Below are 18336 nucleotides of genomic sequence, written 5' to 3'. Positions count from 1 at the left end.
TTGTGGTTCTATATTTGTTTTTGTGCTTTATGCAATTCACATCTCTAAAAGCAGGAAATTAGTTTTTATTCATTACCTTTTGTTTCAGCTAAGAAACTAAAAAACTAGTCTCTTCAAATTCTACTCAAATACATCTTCATTTCTGTGCCAGCCACATTGTAATGCAAGCAAATTATAACTTATCCTTTATTATAACATCTAAACTTTCTCACCTTATTCTGCAAGAAACTTGAAAGTACGCTCCAAAAAAATCGGCAAGAAGTCTAAGTACACCTATCTTTCTCAAAGGCACTGTTCTGTGTGTGAGTATGAAAGGTAAAGACTAGGAGGAAACTTTCATCAATATGATGGAAGATAATTCAAAAGGGAATGAATGAGGGGCTGGGGTTGTGGCTCAGTGGTGTAAGGCTTGCCTCGCATACATGAGGTGCTTGGTTCAATCCTCAGCACCACATAAAAATAAATAAATAAAATAAACAAATTGTGTCCAACTACAACTAAAAAAATTATTTTAAAAAAGAATAAATGAAATATTTGGTAAAAAAACAAAGTTACAAATGAAGGAAGCATGAATAGCCAGACAAAATAAACTTCTACATTACAAATTTGGGGTACAGAATATACTAATTAGTTGAAATAATGTTTTCAGAGGAAATAAATTGGTTTTCAATTTATATTGCCTAATAATGAAATATAAGCTTTTTAATGCATCTCCTTTGAAAATATATTTAGATGTACAAAAATTATTTTATTGCTTGTCCTTTGCTGGTTTAAAATTCACAGCTTTATCACATTGTGCTATTAATAACAAGGCCTTAGATTTTTTTGACATGAAAATGACTTGGAAGTTTATTTCAGGTTTAGGTACATTAGAGTTTCAAGTTTATACCCAAAGGTTAAAAGGATATACAAATGCAACATGAAGGACGAAACATATGCTTGAAAAGGACATGAAAAGAAAAAATGCCAAGGATTAAAGGGAATCTAATTGAATTTGGCAGGACTTTTACAGTGAGACTTCATGGTTGAGAAAGATGCTGAGAACAATTATCATCCTTTGGGTGGCTGGAGGACAGGATCTCCTTCCTTGCTGAGTGTTAACCTCCTGATCTGTTCCACCTAATAAGTGGGTTTATGACAGCATACATTTTCAGCAGAATAATTGCCTAAGACAGTCAAAACAAACAGCCCCCCCCACTATTTTTTTTTTTTTTGGGTTGGGGAGATGTCAGATGTATTAAGGAATTTCTCTTCAGTAAGTATTTCTATAACTTACTTAAAACTGAATCAATCATCAAAAGAGGGCTATTAGAAGAAAATGTTCCATTTATCAAGAGCTTTATATGTGTCTAAATCACCGGATGATTTTTAAAACACACCGATGAAAAGAGATGAACCTCAAGGGCAGTGACAACATCTGGACTAATGCATCTTAAAAAAAAAAAAGACACATGCTGGCGTTTCTTCTTGTTGCCTCTGACATGTTAATTGATGAATACGTTAGAAGACAGGCCATCTTTGTTTGATGCACTTCTGTCAAATGTTAACAAAAACCTCTTTTCTAAGTGACACAAAACATGGAAACATACATACCGCTGGGCCAGGATCGCCTTTTGGGCCCTTCAAGAAAAACATAGAAAGTCATTTTTTAAATAATATTCTGTAATTTTGTTTCAGTCATTAAACATTTTGGCTCAATTTGTTTTTAATACATGTAAGGATATTTGTAAAAGCTTTTACTTTTGCTACAGATTGGATTTGAAAGATTAAGCAACTTGATGGGACTCCTGTGAAAATTATTGCTTAGACATTTAGTTTTTAGATTTACAATGAAAAACAATACAATTATGCTACATGATAGTTTTTGTTATTTTGGCCATGTACATTTTTCAATTTTATAGTAATTGGCTTCACTTATTTCTTCCCAGTGTAAAAACAAGTCATATTGTAACATGCATATTAGTCTGTTTCTCTCTAATATGGCAGTTCAGCTAAAATGTGCTAGATGATAAATGGTTATACTTACAGGGGGACCAGGTGGCCCTGGATAACTAGGAACGTTCATGCCACCCTTTAGGAAAAAATAAAAAAATTATAGCAACCTGTAACTAAAAAATGATTTAAAAATAATTCCATAGGTAAATACCTGGATTTTATATAAACTGCTCATGCCATTTCCTTCATTGAATGGTACACCCTTTGGAAAGAAATGGAAAACAGGATTACTTTAATACTTAGCATTTCTACATATTATCATTTTACCAAATGGTACTATCCCTACTATATTTTTTAGTTTAAAAATTTTTCTTATTTTAGTGAGTAAGTTTAGTATTATAAGTAAAATACAATGTTTCCACTTTTGGCTTTCCCAAAGCAAATGTAGGGAAAGCAATGAAAAGGAGTGAGAACTACACCTGGAGCACAGACGCTTTCAGTTGGGGTTTGAATAATGTTCATGGTTGACAGATGAGACACTAATGCATTCAGAGGAAAATATTATTTGCTCATTAAAATTCAGTTTCTGAATTGCCAATTTACACTAACTGTTTACAGCCTGTTGACCTGCGGGCTATAATGCGGTAGCACTGATGAAGATGTGGATAGGGAACAATTTGGCTACTGGAAAGTAATTTTTTTCCAGTCTCTTCATACCAAATAGAAAATTAAGGTAAATGGGAAGATGTTATTCACAAGCCTGTGTGGATGTTTCTATAAACGTATTCTTTAGAACCATGGGTTAGAGGAACTACCAAAAAAAAAAAAAAATTGACGAGACTATAAATTCCCTAAGTCATCAACACTTAGAGAACTCATTCTGTTTTGAAAAATCACACAATTTAGCACTTAGAAAAATTTTGCATTTGAAAATTTCAGGATCTTTTACCCTTCTAAAAAGTTTTCATAGGATCAATAATCAACATTTTTGCAATTTTTCTTATTTCATTGTTTTTGAATAATGGTGGGCAGGGATGCTTGGTGAATACAATTTGCATGCATCTTAAACAACAGTGATAGAAGAAAATTCTACATCTATTTTTGTTTTCTTATTTATTTGACAACTGTTGAATGTATGCTGTACTTGAGAATGCCATGTCCTGAAGAGATTGAGGCTACTGAGATTTCCAAAGGAAGTTTCCCAGATAAATTGAATCTGTCTTGAAAGAGAATTCAGAGTGAAGAGTAAGACTTCTTAAGCCCATTATAAAATTATGAGTCCCTTTCATGAGCTCATATTTAGAATGGGGAAGAGGACCTGTTCTTCCACTGAGGGAGTATATTTTAGAATTTGAACTCCAAACATTCTTGCTTCTTTGTCAAGGAAAAGTATAACAAAGATGAACAGGTTTTTAAAAGCAGTGCCAATTTCATCTATGCAAAACATAAAAACTGCACAAAAAATAACATATCCTTGTTGTTTTCAGAAAGTCACAGTCGGGTTCTGTGCTTTCTCTGGATGTTTGCTGCTTAAATTATTCCTATGAGGAAGAGTGGAAAAGAACATTCGCCTGAACCTCAGCTCTGCTGCGATTTGAGCATGGACCCACACGGGGGCAGACTTGCCATGGCGAGAGAGAGGCCCCTCTCCTCTCCACAGGCACCCTGACGCCTTAACATCTGTCTCAATCACCAGCATCAAAACGTGGATGGTTCTTGTACATTATGTTCACCAGGAGCTATAGAAATAGAAATTCCCTGCATCTCAGACAACATGGATGGGGATGAACACATATAGCATAATTTTTTTTTCTTTTTTGGTATACCAACTTGCGTTGCCAGAAGGGATCTCTTTTTTAAATCCCCTTTATTTTCTGTGAACAAGGATCACTGAGGTAAAATGACTCTCTCATGGTTTCTCAGGAGGGAACTGCAGAGGGAGGGTACATGCTCTGGTTCCCTCTCATCATACACAAATCTGAGTACTGCACATTAGGGCTGAGCCAAAGGCAGGAGAAACTGGGTTCCCAATGCTACACTGGCTATCATTTATATGTATATATAAAACACAGAAGACTTTATCTTTGAGAGCATCTATATGTCTGACCTCTGAATGATAAGTCACAAGTAAACACATGGATGTTAAGTTTTAAACCTGAAACAACTCACAGGTGGTCCAGGTGGTCCAGGCTTCCCAGGGGGTCCCTCACTGCCCTGCAAGGGATACACAGATGAAAATCAACAGCTTAGACATTCTTACCCCAGTTTATAAACCAGACTGCTTTCTCAGAGAGCCATCATCTGAAATCAATAGGATTTGTCACTTTGTTTCAGCTTTACAGCTTACTCAGTTTGGTTTCTCCTTAAACCAGGAAAAACTCATTCTTACACCACACCCAGCCAGATACTCACTATGAAACCAGACAAACCATCTGATCCTGCCCTTTGGCTTCCAGGGAAGCTGGGAGAAATCTCTCCTCCCTTGTGCACAGGAGCACAGCAAGGTTCCTATAGCTCTGAGATTGTGGCTCGCTGGATTAGCCCTCATTTTGAGCCTTACCTCTACCACCTGCATCTTTTGGAAGCCAGAGGCACCATCTACATAATTTATACAAATTAGAAAATCATAACCCTTGTTATGCCTGCAGGAAAAGGAACTTCTTCCATTTCCTAGGTTCATATCAAACTTTATAACCAAGTCAGATGTGTCTTACTGAACAGAAGTGATGGTGGTTTAACACTGTTTAAGGGAAATGGTCCATACAATTTGAACAGACTCAAGAGAAGTCTAACTGAAAATGATATTTGAAAAAACCGGATTCAAGTTGAAACTTGGATTTCACTTTTGATAAAACGGAGTACTTATTGGTCCATAGTAAGCAGTTATTGTCTCTTTGGTCTTTAACCAATTGTTCCTATAACTGCACATTGGTTTTAGAATAGTGGCCTCATAAAATCTTTTAAATCCTTCTATTTCAAGGGGAATGGCAAGAAATAATTAAAAATGAAACCAGAGCATAAAATAGAAAGCCCAGGAATTTGAGAGATTTTAGTTCATTTTCAAAATTTGATTTCTTTACCCATTTTCTAATGTCAAAAGAATCACAAAATTTGTATGCTTATCAATAAAAGTTTTTGTATCTGCCTGAGAATGTGTGAAAAAGAACAAGCGTATCTTTTCCCAAACTGCTTTGATGGTGGCTCTTTCCCTAAGATATGTCACATTCGGCTGACTGCTGACTGTGTTCTTTGGAGAATTACGTCATAGTTCTCACAGGTCAACAAGGAAAAATATGTGCCTATTGAAAAGGCTTTTCCCTGTCGGACACAATCAAAAGTCATAGTTTCATTCATTCTTGTGCCCCTAAGCCCATCTCAGAGTGGAATTCCCATTAACTTCAAAGGCAAGTCTATGACTGAATAATTTCCATAGAGAACAGAGAAAAAAGGCTGATGGCATTGGGCAAGCTGCTCGTGATATTACAGAAAAAAAAGTGCTGAGACTAGGATAAGCACATTGTTCCCTTTCACTGGAATTCTTTTGCTCCTTGATGCCATTATATTTCATTTTGCTTAGGGATCTAAGTAGGTAGAAGACACTTATTTCCCCAGTCTGAATAGGTAGCATTATTTCACTCATTTGCTGATCTAGACCAACACTGTAGGGCCAATTTAGATCCTAAACGAGGTAAACCTGAGAAGTCTTCCTGTGTGGGATGCCTCTATTGCTAGTCTTCCCTTCTGACCACAGCAACACATTTGCCCAATTACTGGACTTTCCAGGAAAGTTCCTTAGTGAGCTTCTCCTGTGACTCTCTAGAAACATAACTTCCAGACTCTCTCATCAAGGCCTTTGGTTTTTGGAATTTTTGTACTGATTGCCATCCAGGTGTCTGGAGTCTTGGTCCTGATAGAGCCTGAATGTTTGTGTGCCCCCAAAACTTATAGAATGAATCTTCAGGGTAATGTATTAGGAGGTGGAGACTCTGGGGGTAATAAGGTTACAAGCATGGAACCCTCCTTGAATAGGATTCATAACTTTCTGAAAGAAGCCCAAGAGAACTCGGTTACTCTTGAACTATGTGAGGACACAGCTGGAAGGTGCCATCCATATAAGAAAACAAATCCTAGTAGCCACAAGATCTGCCAGTACCTTGGTTTCAGTTTTCAGCTTCTGAAACTGAGAAATAGATGTTGTTTATGAACTACCCAATTTATAGTATTTTGTTATAGAAACCTGGATCAACTGTTACTGGAACTCCCCCGTACAAACAACCTCATCTATTCCCTGGGTCTCTGTATCTAGCTTGGACTTTTCCAAATGGCACCCATGCTCTATTTATCTTTTCTCCTCGGAACTCCTCTCTTGTGTTCAGACCACTTTTTAGACTGATGTCCTTCCAAGTCCATTATAAGAATAGCCACTCCCCTTCATCAATTCGTCTCTGGATTTTATGGATCTCTCAATAAACTGTCTCATCTTGCCCTAATACCACTTTTAATGGTAAGTAAGGCTTTTCCTCCATACCTTGTCACCCTTTGCTCCCATGGGACCAGGATGTCCAGTTCTTCCCACTAAGCCCTGTAAAACAGAAAACTAAGTTTGTTAGAGAAACAACTAAATGGCCAAAAGGTATTGGAAGTTGATTGCTAAAACTTACACATTTTGAAGGTCATTTGATCCTAATTAAATCAGTTCTACAAGCTTATATTTCTTCAGGCTGATAGAGCAGCTGTATCCCACTGATAAGCCCTTGGAAGGGTAAAATTTGTATTTGTGGTCGCTTTTTCACCTTGGCCAACCACATTTAATGACCTTAATTGGAACCTTTTGATACATTTAAGAATCTAGTCTTGCTGTTTAAATGGCAATTTACATAACATTATGCCTTTCTAAATGAGCGATCAACATTTTAAATACTCCAAGACAGGGCAGAATTAACAACGTGCATATAGAGTTATGTGATCTGCATTTTACCAGTGAAAAAGTAAAATTTTATTTTAATTGGGAATAGAATGAGCTATAATTTTCATGGTTTCTCTCATAACTCTTTTTCATAACTTTTTATTTCACTACAACTTAAAGTCAGGTTTGTTCTACGTACTTTGGTGAAGGCAAAATGATTGAATTATGGCAAACCTGTGATTCAAAACATTAAGTTAGTGAATATGATGACATTCCTAGTTTTGTGGTCAAGATTCTAACTGTAAAGGAACTCTAAGAAAGGAAGAGAGAGAAGTTGAGACATGAACTGGGTAGTTAGATTTAACAAATTAAAATACATTATTTGTGACAAACTAAAAGTTTTATTTCTCTGAAATTCAAATGAAACTGTGTGTCCTGTCTTTAATTTGGCAACTCTAGAACTGAAAGAGAGAAGTAGAAGAGTATGAGGTTGGGTTTGGTAGGTGGGAAGAGATTCTGCTCTAAGGAAGTAGGGGCCCATAGCACAATAAACATGTTTGTGTGTTTGAGAGGCAGTGAAAATCCTGACTACCATAGAAGATTTCTAAATTCACATAGAGGTATAAAAGTAAAACTGATAAATTCTTGGCCCATATTTTCTTTTAGATGTTAATTCTCAGCTATGAAGCCCTCTGAATGTCTCTTCTCAAGGTTAGTGCCAAAAAAATAACTAAAAAATAGAATGCTCTTTTATATCACCTTTCTATTGCAAACAGAAGCTTAATCTCAGCCTGCTTTCTGGTCTGGTAGAGTTCTGATGACAATTCTCCAGGATGCTGACCAGCCTTAAGAAATACTAAATGAAAATCTGAGATATTGGATAACTCCACTTTTCTAGGCAATGACTGGACAATCTACATGCAAGCACCGAAAACAAGAAACAATGAGGAATATTAATTCATCTTGTATCATTTCAACAGGTATGAGCTATGAGTAGAAAAGTTTTTAGCAAGTACTTACAGGGGGTCCAGTAGGGCCCATAGCACCTGGAATGCCTGGAATTCCTTGAAGACCCTAAAAGAGATCATTTATACCATAAAATCTATTATAGGGAACAAAGCATTTTAGTTAACCAAATGTTTTTATTATTGAAAATTAAACAGGAACCATGGTACATATTCTGTATGAATATTAATTTTCAAAGAGTAAAGATGGTGGACTAAGATGCTAGGACATGGAATTTGTGACAGACATACTTTTACCTATTCAGTGATTCATCAAGCTTTTTTGATCTTACAAAGCTAGCCCATTAGCAGTAGCATCACCGAGAATCTCATACTATTACAGCATGGAAATACAAATTTCAGAATGGCAGAACACCATCAGAGAAATATATGATTGCACTAAAGTTTCATTCAACTAGTGGGAAAATCGAATATGTTTTATGATATATTTACTTTAGCTGGTCATTTCATTATAAGAAAAAAATATGGTTTATTGGTGAATTCAAATTTGAAATCCTTTTGTAGTTTAAGCATTAAAAACCCCTCCCCTCCTTGGGTTTATAGTTATACTAGATAGGATTTTAAATGCTGATACATTTATACATCAAAGGAGAATTTGCAACTTATATAAGTTATTATATAAGAATTGGTAACCTCTATAATAAATTAATTCTGTCCCTTCAAATGTACCAACAGAATGAATTAAGCAAATGACACAAAATCTGTACCATGAAACATTTTAAAACTATCAAAATCATGATTTAGAAAGCTATTGGATAACTTGGAAAATATTACATAGTGTAGGATATAAATTTTTAAACAATTATAAATGTATTTCCTAAAAGAAGGGGTTGACACAAATTTTTATTATCATGGCAAATAGATAAGTGTCTTATCTGGAAACTTCAGTGTTAGGCATGTTTCAGAATTTTGGATTTTCTGTCTTCTTATAAAGGTAACACAGCACACACTGAGTATTATGTGTACTTCCAGTGGTGCCTGTGGCATTGCTTTCTGCTAAAAACGAAAATATTTCTGTAGCAAATGTGATATTCTGAGAGTGGGAAAAACAGATCAGCTCCATGTGACTTCAGGTCAGAGTTCACTGCCAGATGAATTTGCTGTAGACTTTGGGAAAATTTCTGAGGTTTTCAGAGGCTTTTAGGTTTGGATAAGAAACTGCAAACCATAATATTACTGTGAGCAGTCTTTCCTGAGAAGTGGGAAGGAATACAGATAACTTTGATCTTTTTAATACTTTTGTGTATTTTCCAAATTTCCTCTAACTTGGATCACTTCTATAATCAGAAAAATATTTTAAATGTCTTTTTATTATTTCAGATGCACTTGTGATCTGTTAAGTTCTAGTCTGAAGAGTTAGGGGTGTAGCTCAGTGGTAAGCACTTGCCTCTCATGTACAATGCCCAGGGCTCCATTCCTAACACCAAAGAAAAGCTCAACTTCAAGATTGAATGTTCCACTCTATGAAGACTTGATTTCCTTTATGGTGCATTCTCTTTCCATTACCAAGACATTCTTTATTATAATATAATTCCTTTTCCTTTTATTGTTATGAAGTATTAATTTCTATATATATTATAAATTTTAGATGAAGTGAGCATGGTAAATCACTGCATGTTTATTTCTGAGCATTCTATAGCACTTCGAGATGCATCAGGTTCTTTGCATCAAGGGTTTCAAGGACCAATTTCAGCCAGGTCTGTCCATCTAATGCCAAATGAGGACATGTGTTACTTCAGGCTTATTCACATGATATAATATGAAAATATGTTGAAAATCTCCTTGAGTATGCTGGAATTCCTTATGAAATAAGTCTTGGGCAAAATCTTGTATATGCATGTGTTAAAAAATGTTGGCATATTTAGGTTCAAGATTCTACCCATCTCCTCGGCAATGCTGTATGTGTAAGGGTGGACTTACCACACATAAGTGTGGTATACTGGCTCTTTTTAACTTTATCACTTTAAAAATGACTTTATAAATTTACTAATGGAAAGGAAAATTTTCTTTTGGGAATTGCACTTCTAAATGACTCAAAATTATTTTTGCATGTTGTACTATAAATTGCTTTTTCTCAAAATAGCTACATTCCTACATTTCAATAAAATTTTATGTGTACATATACAAGATATGTATAGATCATTTTTTTGCTACTGTTAGTCTCTTAGTCTGGAGATGCTGAGTGAGATTTTAGGTAGTGTAATTTATAAGCTTGGAACTCATTAACCTTTGATGACCACATTAAACTTTAAAATAAACCTCCATTAAAAAAAAAACAAAAACATTCTCAACAATCTTTCTCTAAACAAGCTGAAATTTTATAGTAAGGGTAAAAGTTACTATGGATGCATAAAGGGCAATAAGATAATTTTAGAAGACAAGATGATTGTTGAAGAAGACAAATACATATTAAAGAGTAAAACAGTCAATTTAGCATATAGTGCCAAACTTAAATACAAATTAAAATTTATTGCATAGATATTCAGGGATCATTAGAGCCAAGTTATTTCTCTGCTCTGATGTTTTGATTTTGCAAGGCCTAGCTAAGTGGCTACTAAGAATGTTTATTTTTCTTTTGCTTTAGTTTATGGCTGAATGGCTGACAATATTTTCCATGCCTTATTCGACAATTATTATCCTGAAATATTGTAAGAAGACTTGCATTACAAGCAAGATTTCACTTTGATGATAAGACAGGGGTCTGTGCCTATTACCATCTTATAAATTGCTATCTTGAGATATGCAATAATCTCTGTGAAAAAAAAATGTGGAGGATAACATTATTCTTCTAAGAGCAGTAAGTAAATAGCTAATTTAAAATAGGCAACTCTTTTAAGTTCCCAAACAAATTAAATTGAAGACATTAAAACTAGAAGCCCTTAAAGGGAGGGGCTGTACCACCAGATATTTTTCACTAAGGGTAGAATAGACATTTAAGATTTTGTAAGATTAGAGATTGTGTAGTTAACACAATAGAGCCTGTTGGCCAGCTAAAACTGCATATGTTCTTGGTCAAAGTTTTATTCACTTAAGTCAACAAATTGGAATTTCAGGGAGTATCTGAGTCCATGTAGAAGACAAGATTGTTTGCTTTTATTGATCTGTTGGAGACAGAAAAGATAAAAAGACTATTCCTCTCAAAGGGCCCAACTGAGTCAATAAGTTACTTCAGGTTTATTCATATTACTCATGTGAAGAACAAGGAAGAAGAATATAGTGAACTTGCTGGTATTCCCCACATAATGAGTTTGTACAAAATTTTGTGTACTCCACATCAAAGAGCCCATGGGTGAGCTTAAGAAAGCATACCAAATTAGCAGAGGAATAATAACACTGGATTTCACTTCACCAAGATAGCAGAGTACCTTACAGAATCAAAAATCAATTTCTAGTGAATTTTACTTATATATCCCCGATTTCCAATTATTTCCTCATCTTTTTGTTATTACCTTCTCAATTACCTCTAAAGCTTACTTCTTGAATCCAAGCAGTTAAAAGCTGTTGGACTATTAAAATCCATTATTATGCTTATACTTTAGTGAAACCTTCTGTGGAACTTGAGGAAGCAAAAGCTCATTAACTTTTACTTATTTTGAAAACAAAATGCCTTTAATGTTTTATTTATAGATAAAAAATTAATGTTATATTTCTCATTCTTTAATTTTTAACTTGGGGAAAAAGAAACCCAAACCAAGCCTCAAAGTTTTCTAGAAAAGAATCAATTTTAATTAAAAACAATAATACATGAGGATAATTTGTAATGTGAAATATAACTCCAACTAAAAAATAGATCTACTTTATACCATTATAATTTTCTGCACTAACATCAAGGTTAATATATGCCAGATGGCTTACTTACTTTCATTAAGAACTATTAGCATCAAAACTGTTTAAACTAACAACAATTCATCATTCTAATTGGTTTTTCTAAGAGTTAATGTGAATTATGCAGGACAAGAATGATATCCTGAGCATCACTGTGGCTTAGAGTCAGAAAATTATATCATTATCTCAAAAGCACATTTGAGTTGGATCTTTAGTCCAGGGGGAGAGCAGCTGATCTAAACTAGTCTACTCAGATCCTTTTGATAGTTTATTTTCTCCAAGATTATGGATATTGAGTAGCGACACAAGCAAACCAAGATCATTAAAGCTGAATCATGTTGCGGGAGTGTTCCAGGGAAGCTTTTTTTGAGTTTTGGAGCTTCCCTTATTCCTAGGCTGGTGCTTCTATTATTCCTTCAATCCTTTTAGCTACCCTGGTTTCCTTTTAGTAAGTTCCCTCTTCCTGTTCCCTTTGTTCTTATTGTGAGAGAGCTAGAATTGTCATCTGCCACATGAAAACCGAAAAACCATAGCTGACATATTAACTTTCTGTCCTGACTCAAAACCTGTACCACTGGTAATAAAGATGAACACATAATTGTTTTAAATGAAAGTTTTGCTATTTATAAAGACCTACTTTGTCTTTTTATTGGTTTTTGCATTAATTCTGAGCTACAGAAAAACTGATATCTTTCCTTTGTTGAGTCAAGAAAAGAGAATCAGCAGTAAGGACTCTTAGAAGACTCTTACCTCTTCACCTCTCTCCCCAGGTATACCAGGGTAGCCGCGCTCTCCTTTGCTTCCCTAGAAAGACAGTAAGTTCAGCTAGTGTATTCAATCATTTTGTTAGCTTCTGGAACAACAACAACAAAAGAACTCTTATCAGGATGCTTGAGGGATGCAATTTGGACTGGGTCAGGGAATGAAATGATTGCAACATTTGCAAAGGGCTTTTACCCCACTTTTAGCCCATATTTTAAAGTAGTGTATTTTAAAATGGGGTTTTCTTTTTTCACCCACTTGAGAGTCCCACAGAAGACAGACTTTCTTACTTTTGGTCCCTCTCTGCCTGGAATTCCTGGAGGACCCCGTGGTCCTATATCACCCTAGAGGACAGAGAAGTAAAAGAACTGAGAGAATGCACTGTGTGTGCCACAGGCTCCCTGGACACTCAGCCAGCCTTCTCACCTTCCTGGTGATGGAATCGTATTTTCCAGGCTCACCAGCACCTCCTTCATCTCCTTTGTTGCTTTTTAGCCCAGGAACATTGGCTTGGCAGTTGCCACAGAAATTCTAATGGGTATAAAGATAAGGTTACTAAGAGATTTTAAAAAGTGAGGTTGATATATAGAAGAAAGAAACTAGTTCCCTATCTCTCACCCTGCACAAAAGTCAAAGTGCATCAAAGACTTAGGAATTAGACCAGAAACTTTACAACTGCTAGAAGGAAAAATCAGGGTCAATATCCCATCATATTGGTGCAGGCACTGGCTTCCTTAACAAGACCTTTAATGCTAAAGAAATAAAACCAAGAGTCACTAAGTGGGATGCCATCAAATTAAAGAGCATCTGCACAGCAAAGGAAGTGATTTAGAGCATAAAGAGAGAGCCTACAAAATAGGGGAAAATATTTGCCAGCTACTCTGACAGAAGATAATATCCAGAATATATAAAGAACTCAAAAAAGCTTGACACTGAAAAACCAAAACCAAAAAAAAAAAAAAAAACCAAAAACAAATAAATGAACAAAAGAACTAAACAGACATTTCTCAAAATAATAAATACAAATATATGAAAAATATTCAGCATCTCTAGCAATCAGGGAAATGCAAATCTAAAAACTACACTAAGATTTCATCTCACTCCCAGTCAGAATGGTAATTATCAAGAATACAAATAACAATAAATGCTGGTGAAGATGTGGGGGAAAGGTTACAGTGATGCATTTTAGTGGGACTGCAAATTAGTACAACCATTCTGGAAATCAATATGGAGATTACCAAAAAAAAAAAAAAAAAAAAAAAAAAAAAACAAGGAATGGAACCACCATATAATCCAGCTATTCCACTCTTTGGTATTTATCAAAAAACAAAAAAGCTAAAAGCTAAAATTAGCACACTATAGAGATATAGTCACAACAATGCTTATAGCAGCACAATTTATAATAGCCAAAATTATGGAACTAGCCCACATGCCTGTCAATAGATGAATGGATTAATAAAATTTGGTACATATATATGGCATTTGCCAATAAATGGATGGAAATGGAGAATGCCATGCTAAGTGAAATAAATCAGACTCAGACAATCAAGAGTCAAATATTTTATTTCATACATGGAAGCTAGAGCAAAATAAGGGAAAAGAAGGTGTGTGAGAATCAGATATCAAAGAGATAGGGAAGATCAGTAGAGGGAGGAGATAGGGAGTGATAAGAGGTGGGAAAGGGGAGAAAATGTGGAATTAAGTTAACAAAAATCATGCTATGCGCACATATACATATACCACGGTGAATTTCACCTTTATGTATATGTGGAAAGTACCAATCAAAATTAAATGAGCAACAGGAAGATCAGTAGAGTAGAGGGAGGAGAATGTGGGGAGAAAGGAAGGCAGGGAAAGAGGGGGAACAGGGATGCAAATGGAGTACATCAAATTTCAGGTATGTATGGTTTTGTTAAAATGAACCCAACTATTTTGTATAATTATAATGCTTTAATAACAAAATAAATTGAGTCTGAAGGATAAATGGGTCTGCTAGAAAACCTGACAGAAAGTAGCAGACCAATTAGTACTTGTTGAAGGAATAAAGAAATATTTTATGCAGTCAGGGGTTTTCAATTTTAAAAAGTGAGGTTGATTGAATTTGAAGTTATAGTTGTACTTCTGTCAGAAATAAGTGATGTAACAATTGCAAGGTCACTCTGTTTTCAGAAACTTATTTATCCAACTTGGAAAGACTGTCTTTGCAGGGAAAAAAATTCAAAGCTTATTAGTAATATCTGTGATATTGGTGAGGGCTTATTTAAAAAATATCACTCTTGATAATATTTAAATGGAAAGTTCCAGATAAATAAGGAAAGGATCCATAAGTCAAGAACAAAGATTTGAGTTTCAACTGCTGAGCAACATGTTTAAAGAGGGAGGTGGTATTAAAGTTTGGAATAAACAACAAGATTACAGGGAACATACAACCAATGACTTAAGTCATTAAAAGGCAAAGAAAAAGCTGGGAAGAAAGGATTTCTCCGTTGGTAGACAAATTAGTAATTCCACAGGGCTTACTAGCATTTTATTTGTCAGTGGAGGCACTCATGTGAATAAGTCACTTGAGTGACCTGGACTTGACTCCAATGTCAAATCCAAGAAAAGACAGAAAATCTAAGTGGAATTACCTTTCTGTTGCCTTCTTTATAACCTTTAGCTGGTCTGAAAAAGCTTGCATTTATGTGTCTGAGCTAACAGGACAAACATAAGACTTATCACATAGCTAAAGGAAAAGGGTATGTGAAAAGCCCTATAAAGACTTATTTTTAAATAAATTGTTGGAATCAGAATATGACCATGAAAACTCTAAACCCAAATACATACACAGAACTTGAGTTTATTCATTGATTCAATTCAACAAATATTTCTGATGGTTTATAATTGTGCAAATCATTGGACTAAACCCTAGGAACATAAACTAAATCATATATACACATCTATAGCCCAAGTGTTTGTGTGTGTATACATATGCACACTGTCTATTCATCCATACAGCAATAAGGGATGAGCATAAAGGACAAGATTTTCATCTAGAGTCACTCAGAGCATCATGAAGAAATGATAATATAACCTTATTCATTTATCAGCCCTCCAATCTGTTTTACAGATAAAATATAGGAAAGTATTAGGGAAAAAAATTGTAGCAAGATTGATTCTTTATGAGCTAGATAATCGGTAGAGGTTATTTTTATTTAACAGGATGACAGGTGTTAGGACAATGGTTGGCTTTGGAATTTTATAGCTCATTTTGTAAAATCTCATGACATAAAAAATTCAGCCTTGTAAGCTAACTGTTTATTGAGCAGTGCTGGTTTTCATCCTGGGACTGACCAGGGTGATACAATGAGAGGGATTAAATTTTATAGTAGTGAGCCAGGGTGGGTAAATGCCCATCAAAGGAAAGCTGTTGTTCCAGAGGAGAGTGTGATCTCTTCAAGAGGGTTAATGACATTGTTCCTTCCCTTTGGTTTGTCTGAGAGCTGCACACTCCATTTCCATACCCAAAAGGCTGATAAAGAAGAGAATGGGGGAATACAGATTATTTTTACTATTTTAAAGATGTTCTCCATTTTAAAAATGCCATTTAAAAACCAGGCCAAACAATTAACTCAATTTCTAGTAAAGATTTTCTTTTTAATTTTTTTCTTGGATATTAAACCATAATTTCTTACATAACAACAGAATACCTTGAACAAGGCCCCGATGTCTCCCAAGAGAGGAAGGGCAATCTGTGGTTAAAGAGGAAAAAAAAATGTTATTAAACTGTTATGAGTTGGATCTTGATGTGTCTCCCAAAGGTCAGCTGATGGCACTATTGGGAGCTGGTGGTACTTTTCAAAGGTGGGACTGGTGGAAGGAAGTGAGGTCACTAAAGTTGTGCCTTTGAAGGGTATACTGGGAATTTAGCTCCTCCTCCTCCTCCTCTCTCTCTCTGCTTCCTGGCCACCTGCAGGTGAACAGCGCCCCCCATCACCTACTCTCCTCCATGATGTTCTGCTTTGCCACAGGTCCAAAGTAATGGGCCAAATGTATATGGATTGAAACTTCTGAAACCATGAGTCCAAATAAATCTTTCCTTCTTCTCTTCAGTTGTTTATCAGGTATTTTGTCACAGTGATGCAAAGCTGACTAACACATACACATGTACATAAGCACAATACAAAGCAAGAGTATAACACAATATAGATTTATTGTTTTCAAAATGCAATGTCAGTTGAGATTTGGAGCATGGGGCTTCTAAGGTCTTACTGTCAGGATAATTGGTTCAACATTATGCTTCATGTCAAGTAACTGACACTGACAGAATGCAGAACTATTTTGAGAAATATTCACTATTCTTCTGCCATGAACATGTAAACTCATAATTGTTTTGATTCTACATCTCTACATTTTCACGACATGGCAACCTTTATTATTGGTTTTAATACTATATAAAGATAAATCATTTATTACAAGGAAATCATTCCTCTGCCAAGCACATTATCAGGCTGTTAGAAACATGAACAGTACAGGATAAGTTTGCCTTGTTCTCACGGAGGTTCAAAAGAGCCTTCAGTAGGTGGAAGTGATGGACAAGACAATCACAAAGGAAACTTGGGCTATGTTTTGACCAGATGTCTTAAAATGTGCTTTCTAAGAGACACTCTATAAAACCAGGTAACGCCACAAGATTCCCAGATGAGCCACACATATTCATTTGATTGTGGAGTTAAAGTAAGGTCATGCTTGCTTCTGCATGCGTATTACAAAGGAATCTAAAGCCCAAACAGTGTGGGAGGTAGAAAGGATTTGTGAGGCTTAGAAATGAGAGGCCAGATTTGGATTTTGTTACACAAAATTCTTAATACAATGTCATGTACCATATGGCCTCTCAAAGTATAACCACTGGGTCTGTGGCTATTTAAAGGGTTTTCATGTCACTCAAAGCAAGGTTTAACCTAAGAAAAAACTTTAGAACACACATTTAGTGCCTAAACCCCATTTTCCAAGGGCCTACTCAAGCCAGTTTTCATAATTTAATCTATCTCAGCATTTTAAAGCCATAGAACCAGTGAATGTGTACCATAATGTAGGTAACTTACCTGCAAACTTTCATTTAGAAAAATGAAATTCATTTAGTCAACAGCATTAGAAAGAATAGAAATTGTGTCTATATGTTTTATTTCAATTTTCCATGGAACTGAGATATTATACGCTAAGGCTCAGCCTGGGGCAAAACTGTATAGCTGAATTACACCCTTAGGAAATAAGCATTCATCACACACACACAAATGCTGACCCAGCTTGAATTTTTTTCCCTCTACAAAATAATGGGGATAAACAAAATCACCAAGCAGTCACTGAACATTCTAATTAGTTTGGACAGCAAAATTTGCTTGGTAGGCTGTTTGGCTTCTGGGTGCATTAATGATACATAAATCAGGAAAGTCTGTGTACATACCGGGTCACCCGGGGGACCTGGCAGTCCTGGCTTTCCATCCCTTCCGGGAGCTCCCTGAAAATAGAGGCATCATGTTCAAATCTTTGCAAGTTGGGATAGTTGCAGATTAAAACAGGGGTTGGGGAAAGGATAGGTAAAGAAGGTCCTTACATCATTTCCTGGGGTCCCTGGAGTTCCTGGTAACCCAGGGAGACCTCGAGGACCCTGGAAAGGGAAGAAAATGAAAGTAGTTATTTAGGAGAACAGTCTTTCAGTAATTTCCCCAAGAAAACAAGTTAGATTTGTTGTGCTGGATAACTTAGTTAAGTAGCATACCTGAATACCTGGCTCTCCAGTTGGTCCTTGGGAGCCCTGAGTAAAATGAGATAAAATGATCAAAATTCTACAGGAATTCCCATGAATTATCCAGCTGAGACAAAAGACTAAGTACTGTAATTTGC

General features: G+C 35.6%; 1 protein-coding gene across 7 annotated transcripts in view; it reads right to left on the bottom strand.

Moving 5' to 3' along the window:
- Positions 1–18336, bottom strand: part of Col19a1 (collagen type XIX alpha 1 chain) — a 327672-nt gene that overhangs the window by 49365 nt on the left and 259971 nt on the right. For all 7 annotated transcript variants that reach the window (XM_058578798.1, XM_058578800.1, XM_058578801.1 and 4 more), the window contains 13 exons: positions 18212–18247; positions 18047–18100; positions 17897–17950; positions 16143–16184; positions 12880–12984; positions 12744–12797; positions 12442–12495; positions 7862–7915; positions 6464–6517; positions 4105–4149; positions 2147–2197; positions 2027–2071; positions 1594–1620 (listed from right to left, as the gene is read on the bottom strand). In XM_058578798.1, coding sequence (XP_058434781.1) covers positions 1594–1620; positions 2027–2071; positions 2147–2197; positions 4105–4149; positions 6464–6517; positions 7862–7915; positions 12442–12495; positions 12744–12797; positions 12880–12984; positions 16143–16184; positions 17897–17950; positions 18047–18100; positions 18212–18247 — 675 coding nt within the window. The remainder of the gene's footprint in view (positions 1–1593; positions 1621–2026; positions 2072–2146; positions 2198–4104; positions 4150–6463; positions 6518–7861; positions 7916–12441; positions 12496–12743; positions 12798–12879; positions 12985–16142; positions 16185–17896; positions 17951–18046; positions 18101–18211; positions 18248–18336) is intronic.

The sequence above is a fragment of the Marmota monax genome, unplaced genomic scaffold (assembly GCF_021218885.2).
Source record: "Marmota monax isolate L192 unplaced genomic scaffold, Marmota_monax_Labrador192_F-V1.1 WCK01_AAM20220418_F8-fsc00091, whole genome shotgun sequence".
NCBI classification, from domain to species: Eukaryota; Metazoa; Chordata; class Mammalia; order Rodentia; family Sciuridae; genus Marmota; species Marmota monax.
Note: the sequence above shows the minus strand (reverse complement) of the source record. Positions and strands in the feature narration are given on the sequence as shown.